The sequence below is a fragment of the Pogona vitticeps genome, chromosome 1 (genome assembly GCF_051106095.1).
Source record: "Pogona vitticeps strain Pit_001003342236 chromosome 1, PviZW2.1, whole genome shotgun sequence".
In the NCBI taxonomy this organism is placed as follows: domain Eukaryota; kingdom Metazoa; phylum Chordata; class Lepidosauria; order Squamata; family Agamidae; genus Pogona; species Pogona vitticeps.
In genome coordinates, this window is record NC_135783.1 from 288,613,687 (window position 1) to 288,636,709 (window position 23,023).

Genomic DNA, 23,023 nt, shown 5'->3' on the forward strand with positions numbered 1-23,023 from the left:
TGGGTCAATATCAAACATAATAGTCATCTTTAAATGTGCAAGAGATGGAGCAGCCTTGCTCTTGATTATTGCAAACAACTGATTTAGAAACTGTAAGTAGAAACTGCATGGAAGCAGGTTGTAGCTGAGTATTATGAGAAAACTTAATAGTGTGAGCAGACTGCCTTCATAGTTAGTGCAATCTTATTTGCTAGAGATATTTAAATAGGAAGTGAATGTGCATTCTGTACTGCAGAACTTGTGATGATCTCTGAGGTTTTTTCCATTTCCAAAGTGATTGCAGTATAATCCAGGTACCAGATTTGGGTACCAAATTTTTCAAAACTACTGTCTTTCTCCCACACTTTGGGCTTTGAGAGCACAGTCTTCTTAACTCTTATGCAGCAAAGAACTCTTATGTTAAAGAATGAAAAACCTGTTGTGGGTTTTTTGGGTTCTTTGGCCGTGTTCTGAAAGTTGTTCTTCCTAACGTTTCGCCAGTCTCTGTGGCCGGCATCTTCAGAGGACAGGAGTAGCACTCTGTATTAATTTATGGGAAAATATAATATAAATTATATTATCCCATAAATTAATTATCCCCTTCTTAGTGTTGGATCATTAAACTTGAACAGATAGGAAAGGCAGCCTCTTACCAAAGTGCTGATCAGACTTTATATGGTGAAAGAGTTCACTACTATACTATAGTAACTGCCTTTCTTGTTCTTTTCTGGACTGTAAACTTTTCAGCAGCTATAAGTCTTAACAGAGCTGTTAAGTCTCTACATGTAAGTATCTACAATGGGAAAAAGAGGTGCAGTCTGCTCTGGTTTGAGCATTAACATGCTTAACTCACTCACCCTCACTTTTTCCCCATTGTGGCCATGAGAAGGAGTTACAAACCATTCACTTCTGTTTTTGATTAACCGCTGTTTGGCCTCTTGTCCAACTCTAGTCAAACTGTGATTAATCGTAACTATGATTAGTTGAAATAAGCCAGCTTCAAATTGTAGTCCATCAAACTAGCTTATTTTCACAAATCATCAGTAAGGTTAACTGCAATTTAAATTTGGATGACATAGAGTGCTTGTAGCGCTATGGGGTGGTATATAAGTCCAATAAATAAATAAATAAACTTCAAATAATACAAAACAGCTTCTCATCTGAAGTAGTGGAAAAGGAGAAATTGAGTTTGGATATAGACTAGATTAATTTCCTTATTACTAAGTGTAGCACTCTCCTTTTATTAGATCTGTGGTTCTTGTTGTATTATGTAATGGTTTATGAATATTCATGTTGCTGAGAGGCGGAGTCAAGAGAGATGTTATAAGAGGCAGGGTCAGAGAGTCAGAAGGGAGATTAAGTAGATTGACTCTGTTAGAGAAATGTAAGAGTCAGGCAGGAGAGAAAATCCAGACAGAGTAATAGAGTGTGTACAGTGGACCCTTGACTTACAGACGGCTTACAGACTTTTTGAGTTACAGACTTTTCTGGCCGCAAAATTTAGGTTTGACTTGCAGCCTGAGAATTGACTTATAGACCAGGAAAAAACCAAAATGGAACAAAAACGGCCTGTTACGGGATTAAGCGGTTTTCAATGCACTGTAGGTCAATGGAGACTTGACCTACAGACTTTTTGACTTGAGAACTGCCTTCCAATACGGATTAAGTTCTCAAGTCAAGACCCCACTGTAGTTTGGGAAATTTAGGTGTGATTATCTATTGAAGATGTTTATGAATCTCTGTAATCAATAAACCAAAGTTTTATTTAAAAGAACTTGAAGTGTGGACCTGAATCTTTCTGAAGTAATGATGATTTAGAGATCACCTGGTGGCAGCAAGTGTAAAAGAAGAGAGTGTTTGCCTTTGTGTGCTCTGAGGCTTGAAGGTCAAGCAAAGGGGCACAAGGGTGGGCATCACACTAAGACATGGTTTTGTGTTATGTCTGAGTGTATCCTCTAGATGTTGGATCTAGATGTCCCTTCTACAAATGGAAGGGCTTCTTCCATTTGTAGAAGAGATTCCAATCTTGTGGAGGCTCCCAGTGAAGGAAGTAGTGGGAGAGGTGAATTTTGTGGATACTCCGTTCCGCTATACTTCTTTAATGCAACCTCTTAGGAGGTTCTAGAGAGTCCCCAATTTTCTAAAAGATATATTCAGACAAAGAAATGCCAAAAATCATTGCCTCTTCAATTCTGCTTCTAGGAAATATGGATCCAACACTATGTACATTTTGAACTGCTTTACTGTAGTTTTCTAGCTTCTGTATAAGGCAGTGCTGTCCAGTCTTGGGTCCCCAGATGTTCTTGGATTACAACTCCCAGATATCTTGTCCAGCACATCTAGTAGTGAAGGCTTCTGGGAGTTTTAATCCAAGAACATCTGGGGATCCAAGGCTGGGATCCATTGGTATAAGGGAATATATTTCTCTCCTTACTTCAAGTCTACAGTAATTCCAATTCAGTTTTAGATTTGTTCATTCATAACCTATTTTCATCTTTTCAGTGATTGACTATATGCCAATTTCCTTCCACATCTGTGGACTGTTCTTTTTCTGTGCTTGATCATTTCAGTAACTTGTTTTATCATACTATTAACAGCCCAAATGGATAACCTGCAAAATCAATTCCGCAAATGACTTTGAGCAATTAAATAAATTACATAAGCTAGGTTGAGCAACATATGGCCTATCAAAATTGTTTGTTTATGGGCAAACATTTGTGAAGGTGTGACAGATCCCTTCCATTATTTTTTTTCTGTAACCGACTAAGACACCTCATCTCTGAGACTTAATTGGAGCCTTCTGATTGAACCTTAGTTATATTTCATTGACATCTAACAGCTTTAGAAAATGCAAAACAGCATCTCTGAATGTGGGAGAAATGCCATCCTATTATAGAAGAAAGGATGTGACGTTTAGACAGACCAGATCTCTTTGCCATATGTTTTATTGTCTTCATTTTTTTATCAGTTAAAAACAGCTTTCAGTTTCTTTCTGATATGTCACATTTTCCCCATGGTCTACACCAGATGGTTGAGAGGCGAGCTCCCAAATAATTATGGTATGAGATTGTAGACTGTGGGATTATGGGGACCGGAATTCAACCCATCTGCCGGGTGTCAGATTTGAGAAATTTGTCATGGATATATTTGAAACTATTTTATGAAATGTTGTGGACTTCAGAGCCTTGTGAAATGGGAGACATGTTGTGTGTGGCCTTGGATAAAAAGCTACTCTTTAATATAAGAGGTCCTTGTCAAGATCTGGCAAGATTGATCTTGTGACAATGATCAGCTTTTATTTATTTATTTATGATGCTGAATATGGATTAAAAGTTTCCAACCATGCTTTAAGCTGGTCAAACCTAGAGCCAGGGCAGCTGCTGACCAAGAGAGATGCTAGGGGACATTGTACCAAATCACAGTGGGAAGCATCAGTATGTAGCTCCAAAACCTGGGAAAGGTGTAAACAGATCCTCAATTTATCTGCCAAGTGCGTTCTCTAAACACTGTTTTATTGGACAGTGGCTCCTGCTTTACTAACCTCTAACCTCAGTGGTGCTTGGAGGTGCTACCCACTGACCAGCCTTGTCTTTGAACCTCTTTCAGTTCCTGCCACCTCAAAGGCTTGCTGTTGGATTCCTTTGTTTTTCTTGGGACTTCACCTCTCGGCAGGATGCCTGCAGCAGGGAAAACTGATCCACCCTTAGAACATTGACATATTTGAAAGCAATACCCTTGAGATTTGAAACCTATTGCTTTCTGTTTCAGGAGCTGTCTGTCACTTGTCAAAATATGTAGCTGAACCATTCCAGTCTTTTTTTTTTCAGTTGCATTACAATGTGCCACATAGTCATGTGTAACAGATTTTTCTACTTCCCATCCCTCACTAAACCCATCTTGCATTTGCAGCAAGATGACAGATGTAAACATCTGTATAACTTTATGTTTGTAAGGTGGCAAGCAGAATTTTGGATTGGTACAACAATGGTTCTAGTTGTGGGCAGCTGAGGTTCTCCAGATGCTGCTGAACAGCAACTCCCATACTCCTTCTCCATTGATTGTATTGGCGCTCTCTGAAAGGGTATAAACAAAAGGCTGGAAAGCGATTGTTGCTCAGTGACTTGTGAAAACAGCTTTGCATCTGTGACTGTTCCTGTTCTGCTCTGAAAATTCAGTATTGCGGATTTGATTTTCACATTGCTCTGGACACTATTGTTTCCCATTGTGTCAAGTTTGGTTTCCCCCAGAAAGCTCTGATCATCTGTCTTTTTTTCTTTCTTCAAAGTAACTTTACTATCTTTAATGAAGCCTTTTACAGTATTTTAGAATGCATCTCATAGGCCACTGGTGAGAAGAAAGTAATTGGAGGCTCCTGCATGGGTTTTCATGCAGGCAAATGAATAGGCTGGTAGGGAAGAGGCTTAGCATTCCCATCCATCCTCTTAAGCCCAGCATATAGATGCTTTGTGCTACAGTAGACGTGACAGAGCTCTTCTTCCTGTCTCCAAAAGAGTAAGTTTTTTCTAGTGGTTTCAGGTGCTAGTAATGTTGGGCAGACATACTCACAAGGCTGCTATTACTATATTCCGCAGATATGTATAGTTCTGAAGAAACACTGCAGGTGCTAACCCCCCCCCCAATTGTGCATATTCAGATAGGGACAAGTGAGCAATTGCAATGAGAATAAGATAAAGGAGAAATTATACTATATTCTTTCCCTTCTCTTTATGTGCCTTTTTCAGATCCAGCTGAAAGTTGTCTCTGTAAAGTTGACAGTCTTAGAGAGCTAGCACTTGCTGGTGTCTTCTCATGTGATGGAACATCTCTGTGTTACCTGAATTTGTGTTGTTGGGTGTCCAAGATCCAGAGAGGTTCCTTGAATTACAAAGACTAGCCATCATTCTATCTGGTCTGGTTTCTCCACCCCCAACCTGACACAAGTGCTTTATGAATATTGCTGATGTGTTTTACGACTGTTTAGTGAGACAGAGACAGATGTTAACAATTATTGCTGTGTTCATGCTCACCTCTACCTAGCTAAATCCTTCAGGAGTGTTAGATTTGGCTAGTGAACTAATCCTTGCTAACAGATGAGTGTGCATGCAGATATTTTCACACTTTTGGGAGAGAGGCTAAGCTTTCCATTGTGCCAAGGCTGATGTAAAAGTACAATAGGATTGCTTTTTAAATTTCAAAGTGACATTATGAGATCCACTCAAAAAAGTGAATCGGAACATTTTTGTGTCTGTGCATTTGCATAAATGGCTTCTCTGAACTGTTGTTTCTCAAAAGTATTAACATTTGAATGCAGAATAAGAATCAGTAATTTTGGTGAGGTGAATTTGATAATACAGCTCGCTTTCTTTTCTTTTTTCAAACTTACCACTGGGAGTCATTCCTATGATATGAGCAGTTTGCAGCAGTAAAATGGAGAAGTATAGAAGGCATCTCCCAGATGACCAATATCTTGGAGGGTCAGACTAGGATTTTAACCTGTGACCTTGGTGTTACTTGTGAACTTGAAACTACAAAACAAGTGAAGGCAGTAGATTTTCTTTGCTATATTCAGTTGGTTTTCAGATCAAGTTTATATAAAATCCCAGGAAAACACTCAGACATTCCTACTTGGTATTCTTATAAGTTGTGGATTACAATTTATCATTTTAAATACCAACAAAACATGCCAAATTTACCTAATGTTGTAAAAACAGTCATACAAGGGTCACATCCATTGATCTTGATGTTCTTTGTCACGGACAAGAATAGATACCACAAGAGGGCAAAGTGGTGACAACACCAGTCTCCTTTTCTCTCTTTGGTGTATTTTTAAAAAAAGGAATATATGTGGCTGGCTACCACATTGACCCACAAGTCAGGGATGTGGAGCATTAGCACCCAGATGCTTTATATTGAAACAGACCAGTACCTTATCATTTGGTAAGGAACAAGTGTCAGAACAGCTAAAGTTTCCTCACCCTTGCACAAAGCAGAAGGTCTGTTCCCTTGTTGCTTTCTATGTCTTTTCACTTTCAGCACCCATTAGAGATGGCTACTTAATCTGGACTATATTGTTGTTATTTTGACATTCCCCCCCCCCCCCCCAGTCTGTCCCTGCAAATATTGTAATTTTTATTTATATGGTTAGGGAGAAAATTGTGAGATGGAAAACATAGTATATTGTAGGTAACATTTTCTCTCCTTGATATGAGGGTGAGGAAGGTGCTCCCTAAGCTTGCATCTTCTAAAGATTTTATTTCTGGAAAATAGGTAAGCCAGCCAAATATGTTTTAAAAGTTCTATTCCTGTTGTGTGAAAATCACCTTCCTTTATTTTATTTTATTTTTTGCTTTCCACCTATCCATTTCTGTAGATGACTCTCAGATATTTCAGGGTATTTGTGCCCAAGAAGCATATCTACACATTCTTCATAAGCACCCAGTTCTTTAAAATGTAGCATTTTAAGAGAACCAGGGCGTTAAATCAGTGCCTTTGAAAAGCCCATTTAAAAGAGAAGAATTCCGTCTGTTGTAGACTTTGCTCATGCTCCTGAGAATTTTGGGCCTTTTCAGTAGTGGCCGCTTCGCTCTGGAACTCTCTTCCTGTGGGGGTGCCACTGGCCCCCACCCTCCTGAACTTCTGCAAGAAAATTAAAACCTGGCTTTTTACACAGGCCTTCCGAAACACCATGCTTTTGTAAAACTATGCTGACCTGTTGTCGGCCATCTTATGTCACAGACTGGTGATTTTAGGTGGGGGGAGGTAGGGTTTTGTTTGTTTTCTTTTAATATGGTTTATATGGTTTAAATATTTTTAGCTGTATGTTTTATAGTATTTTGTAAGCCACCCAGAGTAGTGGCATGCTCACTAAATGAGTGGGAAATAAATAAATAAATAAATAAATAAATAAATAAATAAATAATTCAATCAATCAATCAATCAATCAATCAGTCAGTCAGTCAGTCAGTCAGTCAATCAATCAATCAATCAATCAGCAGTGTTCAATGAGAGGTTAAAATGCCTCTTCCAACATGAAATTCCCCAAATAACTCAGACACAAAAAGGGAGCAAGGATGATTATGCTATGTAGATGAATTGATCTTAAAGTGGCAGTCACTACTGTAAGAGAGTCTGAGCTTGCAGCCAGTATTTTACACTTAAATTGTTCTTAAGGTTGGGCATTAGTATTCTGTTAATGACAGGGGAATTTTGATAGGATATTGAAACTCATGAAGATTAATGGTCATAAATTGAAACAGGACTTCTAGATAGAAGGATTTGGTTTGCAAATATTTAAATTAGAATAAAAGACAAAAGGCAACATAATATTTGGGAGATTCGCAGCACTGTTGTAACAATTATCTCTATCTGGCTAACCTAGTTGTAGTAAACATCTATGAATATTCTATAGTCCTTTTCCAAAAGGAAAGCTATTAAAGTAATGTTCTTCAACATGCAAATGGTAGCACTTCAGGACCTCATAAACTGTGTGAAGTATGGCACTTTGGGAACACTTGACTCTTGCAGTGGAGCAAAATCTTACAACACTATGGCGCCTGACTGCTAGATTAAGCAGTTAACTTTTATTGCTTTCTTCCAAGTCCTTCTCCCTTTCTCATGCTGACTTTTCTCCTTCCCAACTAGAGGCTTGGCCTAGTGATTGATGAAAGGAAAGGCTTTCTCCCATCAAACGTATCATCTGTGTGATTAATCTCTTTCCATTAATGTTGCCTTTTTTGGATATCATTCTGCATTGATTTATTTTAAATTGGACATCTATCTTTGGTTTGGGTCACATTGTATTCAGTGACATTTAGTTTTAAGTCTTTCTTTTATGATCATACAAGTTCTGCAAATATTCCTCTCAGTGAGATTTCTCTTTTTTAATGGTAACAAAATATTTTTCCTAACTAGTGTTGTTTTTTAGTACCCTGCTGATACCATGGGTAGCAATCAGTGTTATGTTACAGGTGGTAGTTGTCTGTTTCAAGGTATATTTTGTTTAAAGGGTTATCTAGTATGAGTCTGGTTTAAAGACAAAGAGCTTGAAGAAAGGAGGCTTGGAAGATTGCTACGAACAGTTAGCACCTGTATAATGAGATGAGCCCTACTCCCAGCAGTCATTGTGTTCCCCACAGTGGTGAGATAGGCTATAAAGTCTATTTAAATTATGATAAATTTGTATCCGGTTGACTGTTAGCTATGTGGATAGTTAGATATGATTTTTCAGAGTCTAGTATATCTGGCAAGATATTTAATAGAAAAAGTTCTGGTATCATCGATATTAAAGTTTCTAATTTCTCTTGTAGTATCTGGTTCACTTTACTCCAGTATCTTTGAGCATCTTTGCACATCCACCACATGTGATAAAATGTTCCTTCTTTCTGTTTATATTTCCAGCATACGTTTGAGAACTTATTTTAGCCAGAGTTGTGGGGGGTCATGTACCATCTGTAGAACATTTTGTGTATATTCTCTTTAAATACAACAGATTTAGTTAATTTTATATTTGTTTTCCAAATTTGTTCCCATTGATTCAGTTCAATATTATGTCCTACATTCTGTGCCCATTTGATCACACATGCCTTTACCACTTCATCTTGTGTTTCAAAATCTAACAGAAAATTATATAATAATACATTTTATCTCTGATTCTAGAAGAATTCTGTCAAAAGGGGTATTTTCTAGATAAAAGCCCTGTTGCTTATCTTTAGCGTACCTTGATGATAATTGTGATCACACCCACCAATCCATTTCGATGCCTTGATCTACTAACTCTTGTTGTGTTTTGATAGAACTATCAATATTTAAAACCTCACTGTATCTTACTGTTTTCTTATTTTCTCTCAGATATCGTAGAGCAAATGCTTCAATTGCCGTCACCCAGTGTGGTATTTTAATATACATTTGGGTTTTCACTTTATTCCACATCAATAGGAGTGCCTTCCTTAATATATGGTTGTTAAACTGTTTAAAATCCTCCATCCTGTTATACCATAAGAATGCATGCCAGCCCCATTTCAAATTATATCCTTCTAATTTCAAGAGCCTCGTATTTTCCAATGTTATTCACTCCTTAATCCATACCAATGCAGATGCCCTATTGTAGAGAAGCCAATTTGGGAGCACCATTCCTCCTCTTATTTTTAGATCTTGTAGGTGCTTTATTTTAATTCTGGGTTTTTTCCCCTGCCAGGTAAATTTGGAAATGCATTTTTCAAGCTCCTTGAATATTGTTTGTTTTACAACAATAGGAATTGTTTGGAAAACAATTGGTTACAGGCCACGCTATGGTACAGAGATGGCACTGGTCGCACTGTTGGATGACCTGTTGAGGGAGGCCGATGGGGGCAATATGTCCTTGTTGGTCCTCCTCAATATCTCAGCCGCCTTTGATACTGTCGACCACGGTATCCTCCTGGGGAGGCTCTCTGAGTTGGGAATCGGTGGCCTGGCGCTTACCTGGTGTAGCGGGCATGCTGAAGCCTCTAATATCTCAGGCCTCCAGGATGTGCTCACTCTTCTACTCAGTTGCTGCCACAATAGTATCAAATATTTAAGAAGACAAGTGTTGTTTTAAAACCAAAACGTGTTTATTTGAATAACAAAATAAAATGGGTAAATCACAAGTTGTTAATCAAGGTCTCTCACTCACTGACACACACAGACTTTTCTCTCACTGACTTTTTGGCTCACAGGCCCACAGACTCCCTAATCACACACAAATCTCAAATCACTCCAAAATCTTGCCTCTCATACACCATACACCCTTATTTATATCCCAGCTCCTCCCCCTTTAGCACCATCTTCCGTCCCCTCATTGGCTGCTGTTCCACTGCTCAGCTGTGACGGACAGGTGAGGGCAGGGCTGAACGCTACACCTGGCTCCATTCCTTCCTGGAGGACTGTCCCCAGAGAGTACAGCTTGGGGAAAATGTCTCGGCCCCGTGGAATCTCAATTGCGGGGTTCCGCAGGGGTCGATCATCTCCCCAGTGCTGTTTAACATCTACATGAGGCCGCTGGGTGGGGTCATTAGGGGGTGTGGGGCATTGTGTCATCAGTATGCTGATGACACACAGCTCTATATCTCCTTTTCACCTACCTCAGTGGATGCCGTCCTGACCCTTCAGCGCTGCCCGAAGACTGTACTGGAATGGATGCAGTCGAATGGATTGAGGCTGAACCCGGACAAGACAGAGATCTTGAGGGTGGGCAGTCCTTCCATTATCGGCATAGGTAACTCCCTCTCTTTTGGGGGGATGACCTTTGCTGCAAAGAGTGAGGTTCGCAGCTTGGGGATACATCTGGACCCGGCGCTTACTATGGAAACTCAGGTGGCATACGTGGTCTGCTCCACCTATTTTCATCTATGGCGGATTGCCCAGCTGCGACCATATCTTGATGGGGGGGGCCCTCACTACTCTAGTCCATGCCTCGTAATCTTGAGATTAGACCATTGTAATGCACTCTATGTGGGGCTGCCTTTGAGGCTGATGAAGAAACTTCAGGTGGTCCAGAATGCAGCAGCCAAGCTTCTTACTGGGGTGAGAAAATACCAGCACATCTCCCCCACTCTGGCTGCTTTGCACTGGTTGCCCCTCCATTTCCGCGTTGACTTCAAAGTGTTAATGATTACATATAAAGCCCTAAACGGTTTGGGACCTCAATATTTGGCAGATTGTCTTCTCCCACCCAGATTTACCCGAATCACCCGACACAGCCAGCAGGGACGGCTGAGGAGCCTGACGCCGAGGGAGGCCCGGAAGGAAAAAACAAGAAACTGGGCCTTCTTGGCGGTGGCCCCTCGACTGTGGAACACTCTCCCTACTGAAATTCGGCTGGCACCCTCACTGGGTGTTTTCAAAAAACAGTTGAAAACTTGGTTATTTAAACAGGCCTTCCCTCCAGTCAATTAAGTGTTTTCTTTTTTCTTCCTTTTTTGAGTCTTGCCATCTTGGAAATGTATTGTGTAAAAATTTAAAATTAATTGTGATAATAGTATTTTATATATTTTATCTTGTTGTGTTTTAACCTATGTAAGCCGCGCCGAGTAGACGTTGTCTAGAGGGGCGGGGTAAAAATCGAATAAATAAATAAATATGAGTTTTGGTAGAATATTCATTTTGGTTGTAGCAATTCTGCCCATCGTTGACAATTATAGATTTGTCCAGCTAGAGAAGTCTTTCTTAATTTCCTCTATCAGTTTCAAATAATTATCTTTCAGGAGAGTACTTGTTTTCTTTGTGAAAAATATGCCCAAGCATTTTACTTTCCTTCCTTCCTGGAAGTTTGTAATTTGTAGTAGTTCATCAATTTCCTGTTTCTGGATGTTTTTAGTCATAATTTTTGTTTTCTTGTGGTTTATTTTTAACCCTGCCATTTTGACAGTTGTCAGCTTTCAGGTCAATGGTCAACAGATTTTACTTATTTTCTTTAATGTATTCAGAGTATCCTTTGAGTGTTGCATTCTGGTTTGGCATCAATAAGGAACTGGTCCCAGCTATCAAACAGCAATAGATTTTCTACCTGAATCCATAATACATCTGTAACAGGCAGCCCTGACCTCACCTGTCCGTCACAGCTGGGGCAGTGAGTCATCAACCAATGGTGTGACGGAGGGTGGAACTTAAGGGGAGGAGCTGGTGTATAAAGGGGTCTGTGAGAGAAAGAAGACAGAGGTGAGACATTGCTGACTGGAACTTAAGATGAGAGAATGAGCTGAGGGTTAAAGTGTTCTTAGAGTCAGTGAGAAAGAGTCTGTGATAGCTAGTGCCTGAGAAACAGTGATTGATTGATTATTTCTTTAATAGTGATTTACCATTCCTTTATGTTTGTACTCAATAAACTAAGTTTTTATTTTGAAAGTTATACTGGCCTTTTGTATAATTTATTTTATAAGGAATGGTTGGTGGCAGTAAAGTGGAGTAAAGTGTTTTAAAGTGACGTGACAACCTCCCTTTGTGAATCGTGAGGAAGGCCGTCACAATAACATCTCTTTTAAAAAAATTGTGTGAACTAGATAAAACTGTGCCATCTGAAAGTGCCCATGTTTGCTTTTAGTCTAGGTCTTCTAAATTACATGCACTGGAGAAAAGAAAAAAGAGAAATCAAAGCTTCCTTTGATGAAATAGGAAAGGTGCATCTCTTTTTAAGTAGAAGAATTTCTTGCTGTGCTCAGTTATGTTCTGTGTTGGGTAGTACTGGATGGCTGACTAGTCATGTTAATCAGTTTATTTTCTGGAAAAGCAAACAAGGTGAGAAGGAAGCATTGACCCTGAAAACATCTGTTTGGAGACTTGCTGCGCCTTTGAAAAGCTTTGGATTTTAACTTTAAAAAAATCATGGCATAGGAAAAAGGATAGCCGTTTATAAAACTCTTGTGTTCTTAAATGAAGAAAAATAATTACATAATGGCCGAAATCCTGTTGTACTACTTTACACCATGCAGCTGTGATGGCATCATCAGGTGCAGCCATTCTGATTAAATTAAAAGTTTACTACTTGCTCTTCCCTGTGGATCTCTTTTGTTCTGGGGAGGTACTGAGCCACAGACTGGGGGAGAAAACTCTTTAATGCCTGAACATCATTGTTGCCAATCCTGTTCCCCTTTTGGACATTAAAGACTTCTCATTCTGGCTCACGAGGCTTCCCCTAGGGTCCCCTTTCATGGGGAGGGGGGCAGGAAATGTTTAAGCCCCCCAAAATGACCACAGATGATGACATCATGACACCTGCATGGTGTAAAAGTTGCGCAACAGGATTCCAGCCAATGAATGTAAATTTCCTTCTTCCTCATCTCCTATGGTTTTGCCAGTCCAGGTGTGGAAATATAATACTTTTTGGTGCTGATTTTAGAAGAGATGGATGCAGAAGGGAAACTGAAAAAGGTAAATTATGGAAGATTTACAGAAAAATACTGACTGCAGTCCAGTTGCCAGATGACTGTGTATGTCTGCTTTTGCCTCTTCATTTTCTGGCTCTTCAGGTACTAATGCCTGTCTAGCCAATGCATTAGAGAGAAAAGAACCTTTGATTGCTGATGTTCTGTGTACATGCATATGTGCATGTACGTGCATACACATGAACTCTCATACTATTACGTCTCAGCTGATACTAGACCTTGGGTATATCTTCAAATTTAAGTGCCTTTTGGACACTTACATGTTTTAGAAACAATTGAGCTAAAAAAAGAATTTCTGTAAGTCTAGACTACTTGAGGTATATTCGCACGTATGTTTCTTGGAGTTGTATAATTTTCCGAATCAGTTTTATTCCAAGTTCTCTTTTGGTTCTATATTATAGCAAGCAACAAATTACTGATTTTAATATGATATTTATTACTAATCTTGAATAGGTAATGGTGACTTAAAATATAATGGAAGAATGTGCTGTCAGCTTAGATCTTTGTGCTTTGAATTCTGTAACAGGATTTGGGTGCTGTCATTTTTTGACAGCTGTTACCAGATTTCAGATCAGGTTCTCTCATCATGTGAGCACCTATGCAAGTTCTGTATTGGTTATTAAGGCCTAGAATGGGAGTTGCTAGTTCTGTACGATCCTATAGTTATGCAGAAGGTCGCATTGCTTCACCTATGCTTTAAATGTGTTTTCTGTGTGTTTACTCAGAAGTAAGCTCCACTGAATTCAACAAGACTTGCTTCCATATACAGTGGACCCTTGACTTACAAACGGCTTGACTTACAGACTTTTTGAGTTACAGGCTTCTCTGGCTGCAAAATTTAGGTTTGACTTGCAGACTAAGATTTGACTTACAGACCAGAAAAAAAAAACAAAATGGAACAAAAACGGCCTGTTACGGGATTAATCGGTTTTCAATGCACTGTAGGTCAATGGAGACTTGATTTACAGACTTTTTGACTTGAGAACCGCCTTCCAATACGGATTAAGTTCTCAAGTCAAGACCCCACTGTAGGTGTGGTTCAGATTGCAGCCTACATCATACCTGACTGCCATTTCATGTATGGCCACTAAAGAACAAGAAGGCATCTGGTCAGAAGGCAAGCATAATAACCAATAAACAGTGACTTTTCAGTCATAGTGTGCCATTCATAGAATACTGTTCCCAAGGAGACTTGCCTGGGGAAAATATTGCTGTTTTTCATTTGCCAGGCAAAAGCCTAACTTCGTGATACCCCTTTTTTCAGAATTATTTCTAATGGCTTGTTTCATTGTACAGTATAGTTTTATTGCTTTGATATAACCTCTGGAATCAATTCTAACAAAAGGTGGTATGTTTATATTTTAAATATAATAGGTTAAATAAATAAATTATAGATTAGGTTATGTAAGAAGCAAAACAGTTATTAGAGGAAGGTGGTATATGGGTGGAGGAAATTGAATATAGGATGCAAGAGTTTTTGTTTGCGCAGAGTGTCACTCTGAAGGGGTTAAATCACTTTGTCAAAGCTAGATATTGCAATGCCTTATATTTACCATAGGAGTTGAATACCAAATGATCCCTTTCTTAAACAGTTGTATACCAGTTGTGCCTTTGCTTTTGCCATCTAGGCCCTTTGCCTAATTTCAAAAACTTTCTGTAAGCAGTGAGTTCAGAGACCTCTAATGGAAGGGGTTTCTCTTTTTCCTGGTAGTAGCCAGTGGTAAGAAGGAAGGAGAAATGGGGAGAGAGGAGAGGGTACTAGAAAGAAAGGGAGAAAGGGCTTGGCAGAAAAGAAATGGGCTGTGCTTTTTTCTCCTGATCTCTGTTTCTGAACTTTGTTTCTGATTGTAGCCAGTTTATTGTACTTCTTATATCATTGTGGAATCACTGAAGAACTTTAAGCTTTAAAGGCCCAGTCTGGATTGAAAGGTTTTGTTTTGTGTGTGTTTTTAAGTGTTGGTGGCATGTATCAGATTTTGAAAATATAGTCGGGTTTTATGTAGACAACAGGCATATACAGATGTTTGATATTTGCAGTCTGGCATAAATTTTGGTGTCAGAATATTATTCATTATTCTTTGCAGGCAAGATGGTTCTGGGAAGCTTATTTTCAATCAATGAAAGCAATTGGTTTGGCAACCCTCAAGATTATAAATGATAGAATCTACCCATATGCTGCTGCGTCTTATGAAGAATGGAATGATCCCCCAGTAATTGTAAGTAGTGTGTTTTGTTTAAATTTAGAATGCTGGGCCTCTTAAAAATAAAGTATCTTAGAATGAGCTGCTGTTGTTGTTTTACATTTTGTTCTTTAGTATGAGCAACTGAGTTGAATTAACTTGATATATGTTCTGCTTTCCTAAAAGAAAATATAAATGAATTAGCTTGCAGTACAACTTAAATTTAAACTCTGTTTTTCTCTTAAAAGTTTTAAATTATTGCTTATATATATAAATTATTTTTTAAATATATACACACTACATCCTGAGTTTTACCATTTGTGGAAATCCATTTTAGCCCATTACAAACAGGTGTTTCAATAAGTGTGTTGAGCTTCTGGTATGACAAATCCTAGCTGCTTCTCCTCCTTCTCCTTCTCCTTCAAAAACACCAGCACATTCAATCAAGATTATAAAAACATTAACTGGTATTATATACTGTAATAGATACAAGCTTTAACCAAAAACCTAAATATTTATCAAATATCGGTGCAGTATGTATGCTGTTCCTAATGTCGCTGTTTTTTGTAGCTCCGATGATGTTATTTCTGAGATCTGCAACTGCTTATAATACCGTATGAAATTTCTTGATATTGTTCCCAAAGCCCCAATGACTATGGGGACCACTGAAGCGTGTTTCATCTACAAGAAAAATGTTTTGATTTCCAGGTCTCTGTTCTTTGTTACTTTTTCCAGTTCTTTATTTTCAACTCTGGCATTCCCTACTATGTCTGGTGTGTTATGTTCAAGGTGTCTTATCAGTTTGGATCCAGAAATCCCACAAGATCATTTTCTTACTCTTTCTGTAGTAATAATAATCTCAGAACAGCAGAACTGGAAGGATCCTATGGATCATCGAGTCCAGCTCCTGTCACAAAATATTTCATTGGTGCAGACAGACATCATTTACAGGTTTTGCACAGACTAACATGATTGTGTTTAGTCGTTTAGTCGTGTCCGACTCTTCGTGACCCCATGGACCAGAGCACGCCAGGCCCTCCTGTCTTCTACTGCCTCCCGGAGTTGTGTCAGGTTCATGTTGGTTGCTTCGCAGACACTGTCCAGCCATCTCATCCTTGGTCGTCCCCTTCTCCTCTTGCCATCACACCTTCCTAACATCAAGGTTTTTTCCAAGGACTCTTTTCTTCTCATGAGATGGCCAAAGTACTGGAGCCTCAGCTTCAGGATCTGTCCTTCAAGTGAGCATTCAGGGTTGATTTCCTTTAGAACTGATAGGTTTGTTCTCCTTGCAGTCCAGGGGATTCTCAAGAGCCTCCTCCAGCACCACAATTCAAAGGCATCAATTCTTCGGCGGTCTGCTTTCTTTATGGCTAACATGATTACCTTTTCTAAAACTGTAGATTTTGATCTCACTCCAGCCCCCTCCCTTAGGAAATTCATAGCAATCTCAATTAGGAGGCACTGAGTTATCTATCCCCACTATCCTAGGTGACATAGTGTCTTAAATTTCACTTAAGAAATCACTTAAGGATGTCTGAGAAATAAATTGCGCTTTCACCTCTTCCTCTAGCAAGCAAAAACCTTGCCTTGTGCTTTCTTTTTTAAAAAACATTTTTTATTAATTTTCCAATCTATCTACATTGTTTGTGCTTGTCAAACATCGTGTTACATACTTGCTTGCAATTATTTGTTTTTTTACATCTCAGTGTCTTCCCGATTATCCCCCCAAATTCCAACCATCTTTCAAACCATTCATATACAGATTTAGTATATAATATAACTACTGTCATAATATTACTCTCATATTATATAAAGTTCTCAGGATCTTCTAATAACATTCTTATTGAAAGTGGTTCCAGATCCACGACCCAGCTTTATATCTAGTTTAGTTTGCCTAAAATAAAAAATCACCATATTATATCTTTACCCTGATTCGGGCTCCCTTATTTCAATTTAGTTCTCCTTTTAATATATAGAATATACCCTTTTACAGATCCAGATGATAAATATAAACATGTTTCCAATATTAAGGGGCCCTTCCTTGTTTTCCTTTTTTCATCTTTCTAGGTAATTCCCTCTCTGATTCCTCTTTTTTCATTCCCTGCTATATCTCTAAACATTCTGTCATCTTTCATGTCCTCTGAAACCATTTTGCAGTTCTGATTTATGTCCACTGACTCCTTTTGTACTTGGTCTATCTTCAATGAGTCTTCCAGGCTTTTTTTGGTTAATTTTGCTGTTTTTTCCCCTTTGTCTTCCCCTGGTACTCTCCTCTGGTCCAAGACTGATGTTTCTGTTAGGTTAACTTACTCAAGCTGCTGCTTGGTTTGGCATACATCATCTGTGATACTCCCATTTCCTTCCTTGTTGTTTCCTGTTGCTTGTGGACTATAGTCCTTCTGATGTTGATTAGATAATTTTGCCTCTTGATAATGAGATCTCACGGTCGTTAATATTTTTTGAAGCATAGATTTTATTTCATTCCAAAATTGTCCTTGTTGTGCCATTCTGTTTCTGCTGCCTAGATGCTTATAAACAGATATTCCAAATTTCCAGAGTCATTTCAAGAGTTCCACTTTGGCTATGTAAAGTTGAACCAAATTCGACCCAAGGAACAGTTTTTGAAAAGTCCACTTTAGGATTAATTCCAGCCAGAACCTCATGAGGAAATAAACAGTTTTTCAGACTTAAGCAACAACAGTATATTCAAGGTCACATCTGGGAATCATTCCAAATCCTCTGGAAAGTCAAAACAATGTCCGCACTTAATTTGCAGGAAGGTCTCTTAAGCTTATAACGGCATGTTGTAAACATTCTTAAAGTATAATTTAAAAAAGTTACTTTCTTCAGCTATCCCTCTCACCAGATTTTCTGCCGCTTTAAAAAGTTACTGAGATAAGATAGCAATTCTTTTTTTCCATATGTAGGGGTACGTAGGCAATTAGTTGTAAAAAGATTCTCACCCGATGGAAAAACAGCGATGCCAGGTGCTGTTCCTTGCTTCTCTCAGCCGGCTGCCAGCGACTTGGAAGCTCGCGGAAGCTGCTTATTTCTGCCCATTGGCTGATTAGGGAGTTTCCTGGATCGAACCGGGGTGGCCACCGCCCCCCCATGATCAACAGGCTTTCTCCCCCAGTTCACCACCCCTCCAGGGTGGTTCCGACACCCTACGGTGTCCCAAAACGAATCAGAATTCAGCCCAGGGGACAGAGCTCTGCCCTCCTGCTGCTGTCTCGTCGCGAAGTCAAGCCGGAAGTCGCCTTGTGCTTTCTAATCTATATGAGTAAATGAGACGCTTAAGCATTAGAAATTATTATTGCAGATATACAAAACTATCAAATTTTGATTTGGATATATTCAGACCTATGTGAATAATGGCATTATTCAATGAATCCCAAATATTTCTGAATCCAAATGCACATTTCTGGAAGGAAACAAAAACAAAATGGGTTTTCCCACCCCTTAGTTAGAAAATTATTTCTGCTGCTACTTATACAGTGGTGCCTCGCTTACCGATTGCTCTGTTTAACGATGAAATCGCTTAGCGATGGGGTTTTGGCCATCGCCAGAGCGATCGGTTAGTGATGGCCCCTATGGGGATAAATCACTTTGCGATCATGGCAAAGCGACCCTTGCACGTCTGGGAGGAGGTAGGAGGATCCACCCGGAGGAGAGCAGAGCAGTGGGAGGCTAAGGGGGAGCCTCTCATCCCAGCCAAAAGATCCCGTGGAAGCCCACCCTCCACCAGGAGACCCACCACCACCACCGGCCTCTCTCTCCTCCGCCGGCTTCCCCCTTTCGCCTTCTAGCCCGGAGTCCGTCCTCCCCCCCTCCTCGCAAGGGGCACCTCTGCGGCAACTTGGGCTGTCAGGACACCCACAGGTACACCTCCTGCCCCTCCGAGCTGGGGGGGGTCAAAGACTGTCCATCCCAACCCCCCCATACAGCCACCTCCTTCCCCCGCCCTCCAAATGGCAGCTTTGCTCCGCGGCGGGGAAAGAAGCGCCACCCCCTACCACACACACACACACACTCCCTCGCTGGCCGGCTTCATCAGCTGCAGGCTTTGCTTGCCTTTTTGGCCTGGTCAGGCTCTTCTTGTCGCCCATGGTCATGGACTGGTGGAGGCGAGCCCCCCCGCTTGCCTTGCCTTGCGCCCAAGGAGCAGAGAGGGCTACAGGGCTGACTCCTCCTCAGACCAGCAAGCTCCGGTGGCGGCTGCTCCTGCTGCTGCTGCTCCGCCGCTGCCAGGCTCCCACTCCAGACTAGGCAGCGCAGGGATCATGGCCCCGCTCTTCTCTCCTCGCCTCCCCTGTCTTCTCTCTCTTTTTCCCTTCCCTTCCTTCTCGCTCTCTCGCTCTCTTCCAAGCCAGGCTCAAGCGGGCGGAGCTCGGGGCCCTCGGTGGCCAATCCCAGCCGTTCGGCCTTGGGCTCCGTTGGGGTGAGGGGAAGGGGAACGTGCACTCACACACACATACACACACACACACACACACACACACACTCAAACATACACACTACACACTCGGTTGAGGAGAGCAGTGGCGGGCTCAGGCAGGCGGACGGGAAAGAAAAAAAGAGAGAGAAGGAGAAATGGCTCCCTCGACAAGGAGAGCAGATGGGAACATTGTTTCTTCCCGCTTTTCCAATGCAAACAGTTTAAAAAGGGTCGGGGAACTTTTCTTGAACAGCTGATCAGCGGTTTCAAAATGGCCACCTGCTGCTTTGCCTCGCTTAAGAGGCATGGAAAATGGCCGCCCCTATGGAGGATCTTCGCTTAAGGTTAGTTTTGAAGCCCATATGAACGCATTAAATGGGCTTCTATGGGCTTTTAAAAATCGCTTAGCGATTAAATCACTTAGTGACGTTTTTTCCAGAACGGATTAACGTCGCTAAGTGAGGCACCACTGTATTTTGTTTTTTCTTTGAATAATATGAAATTGGTTAGAAGAGAGAACCAGTTTTCGTTATCTTGCAATAATGTAATGAAGCCATAGGGCATAGCAGATTTATTCCCCCCACACCAATAAAAAGTCATTTCAAAGTTTTTCTGTTGTTTTTATGCTGTATAACATTTTGAGATCTTTTTCCATCAAATGGTATATTACTGCAAATACTAGCAATCATAATAATACACCTTTCAGAATTGTTTTAATTTGCAAAATATTGCTAGGTTTATTTGTTCAATTATTTTTATCCTGCTTTTCTCTCAAAAAGGAACCCAAGATGGCTTACAAATGACTGAAAGATAGAAAGAATTAAAATCACAATATATAGGACTATTAAAATCCAGTTAAACACGCCAGTATTAAAAACCACTCATTAAAAAAACAGTTTAAAGTAAAATCTATTTATTTAGCATCATTTGTAGGCTGCTTTTCACCTGATGAGTGGATTTATGATTCACCACATTCATACCCTGCTGAAAAAACTTTCTCCCAAGGGCATTCCATTTCCAAAGTCCTGTTTAAAAATTAAGTTTTTTGCCTGACAATGAGAAGTGTCCAAGCTGACCTCCATTGCAGGGAGTTACATAACCTGGGAGCAACCAGAAAAAAATGCCCTCTCTTACGTTCTCCCCAAACATTCCTGTGAAGATGATGGGATGAGAATGGCCTTTCCAAAGATCTGAAAACCCAGGAAATATATGCAAAGATACAGTCCTTCAGATGACCTGGACATATGTTATTTAGGGCTTTATAGGTCATAAATAGCACTTTAAAATTATGCCCAGAAATAGCCAGTGAGGTTGTTGTGACAAGGCAATTATATGATCCTTGTATCTGGCAGCCAGTTACTGGGTCTGCTGCTAAAAGTGATATATTCACTGTAGCATAGTTTATGTTCCTGGTGTGGTAAATTGTATAGAACGAAGGACTCTGACTTTAGGGACCTATGTTTAAATCCCTGCTTGGCCATGGAAACTTTTTCAGGATGGTTGGCACTGGTAAAACTACTCCTTAAATATCTCACTTGCCTTGGAAAAACCATATTATAGTCACTGTAAGTTGGATATGACTTGATGACACATAACACAGTCATTTCTGATTATCACATCTGAAACTGTTATAAAGTAACAGAAATAATATTCCATATTCTGATTCCCTTTCCTCCTGATTATTACTATCTTGGTTATTTAAATCACAGCTGAAACAAACCAAAAAGTGTATTTAACAGAAATCGAGGGCAATGGAGGACTGGAAATAGAAGTACACCTTAGGCTAGGGGTGAATATACCAACTGTAGCCAGGTGCAATCTACTTTGCAAATGAAAGAATTCTGAGGAATTTGTTTCAAGTGACAGAACTGAATGGAGGACAGTGTCCTTCCACATAAAAATCAATTCTTGATTACCCTCATCAAGACGTAAAGAACCAGTGCCCTCAAACTGTTGTTGAACTCCACCTTCTATCAACATCTAGGGATTGCAAGACCTTCCCCCATATAAGGTTGCTTCATTGCATCAATATTAGGCAGGGTTGGGTAGCCATTTAGCTATGCTGTTGTTAAACAACTGGAAATCATTAAAGCCTTGCTTCTGAAATGCAGATCATCCAGGAATATATTTTCAGCTACTTTCTGTCAACACCGTCAGTAGTCTCAGTGAAGAAATTAGCCAGCAGTATGGTAGGTGGAACCTTAGTGGTACATCCATCCATTCATATCAGCATTATTTCAAAGGTGCTGAGGTAGAAGCCATCATCTTCCAAATCTTCTGTTATGCTAGAGATTGCATTCATCTGTTCCTATACACTCCAGCGCATTTTTGAAGCAAGTGTAAGCAGTAGCTTTTGAAAGGTGTCAGTTGAAGTGATTAAATATAATTAGATCAGTCATTTGGCTGATTTTTAAAAAAATGATGGCATCCATAGTAATTCTAAAAATTATAGATATATTCCTAGCACCGTTATTTGTGTATTCTTTACAGAAGAATGCTAAGAACGTGTATTTAATTAAAAGTATCTCCTTTCTACCCCTTCATGGATCACTGCCTTGTTGTGGAAAAGGGGCATGAGTAATTCAGTGAAGCTATAGGCTATGCCGTACAGGGACACCCAAGACGTACATGTTATAGTGGAGAGTTCTGACTAAATGTGATCCACCTGGAGAAGGAACTGGGAAGTCAATCTAGTATCCCTGCCAAGAAAACTCCATGGACAGAAACAAAAGGCTAAAAGATACGACACTGGAAGATGAGTCCCTCAGGTTGGAAGGTGTCTAACATGCTACTGAGGAACAGTGGAGGACAAGTACAAGTAGCTCTAGAGCAGTGGTTCTTAACCTTTGTTACTCGGATGCTTTTGAACTGCAACTTCCAGAAACCCTTGTCAGGACAGCTGGTGGTGAAGGCTTCTGGGAGTTGCAGTCCAAAACTCCTGAGTAACCCAAGGTTAAGAACCAGTGCTCTAGAGCTAATTAAGTGGATGGGCCAAAGCTGAAAGGACGCTCAGCTGCGGATGTGCCTGGAAGTGAAAGGGAAGTCTGATGCTGTGAAGAAAAATACTGCATAGGAACCTGGAAGTAAGATCTGTGAACCTTGGTGAGCTGGATGTGGTCAAACAGGAGATGCCAAGAATAAACATAGATATCCTTGGCGTCAGTGAACTAAAATGTATGGGAATGGGCAAATTGAATTCAGACAATCACCATATCTACTACTGTGGGCAAGAATCCCATAGAAGGAATGGAGTAGCCCTCATAGTCAACAAAAGAGTGGGAAAAGCTGTACTGGGATACAATCTGAAAAATGAGAAAATAATTTCAATACAAATCCAGTCACCATCACAGTAATCCAAGTTTATGCACCAACCACCCATGCTGAAGAGGCTGAAATTGACCAACTCAATGAAGGCTTACAACACTTTCTAGAACTGACACCAGAGAAAGATGTTCTTCTCATTATAGGGGATGGGAATGCTAAAGTAGGGAGTCAAGAGATAAAAGGAACAACACGCAAGATTTGCC

The 23,023-nt window shown here is 40.1% G+C and overlaps 1 protein-coding gene across 1 annotated transcript in view; it reads left to right on the forward strand.

Moving 5' to 3' along the window:
• Positions 1 to 23,023, forward strand: part of EXT2 (exostosin glycosyltransferase 2) — a 107,194-nt gene that overhangs the window by 37,056 nt on the left and 47,115 nt on the right. The window contains exon 8 of the mRNA XM_020798313.3: positions 14,963 to 15,094. Within this exon, the coding sequence (XP_020653972.2) occupies positions 14,963 to 15,094 (132 nt within the window). The remainder of the gene's footprint in view (positions 1 to 14,962; positions 15,095 to 23,023) is intronic.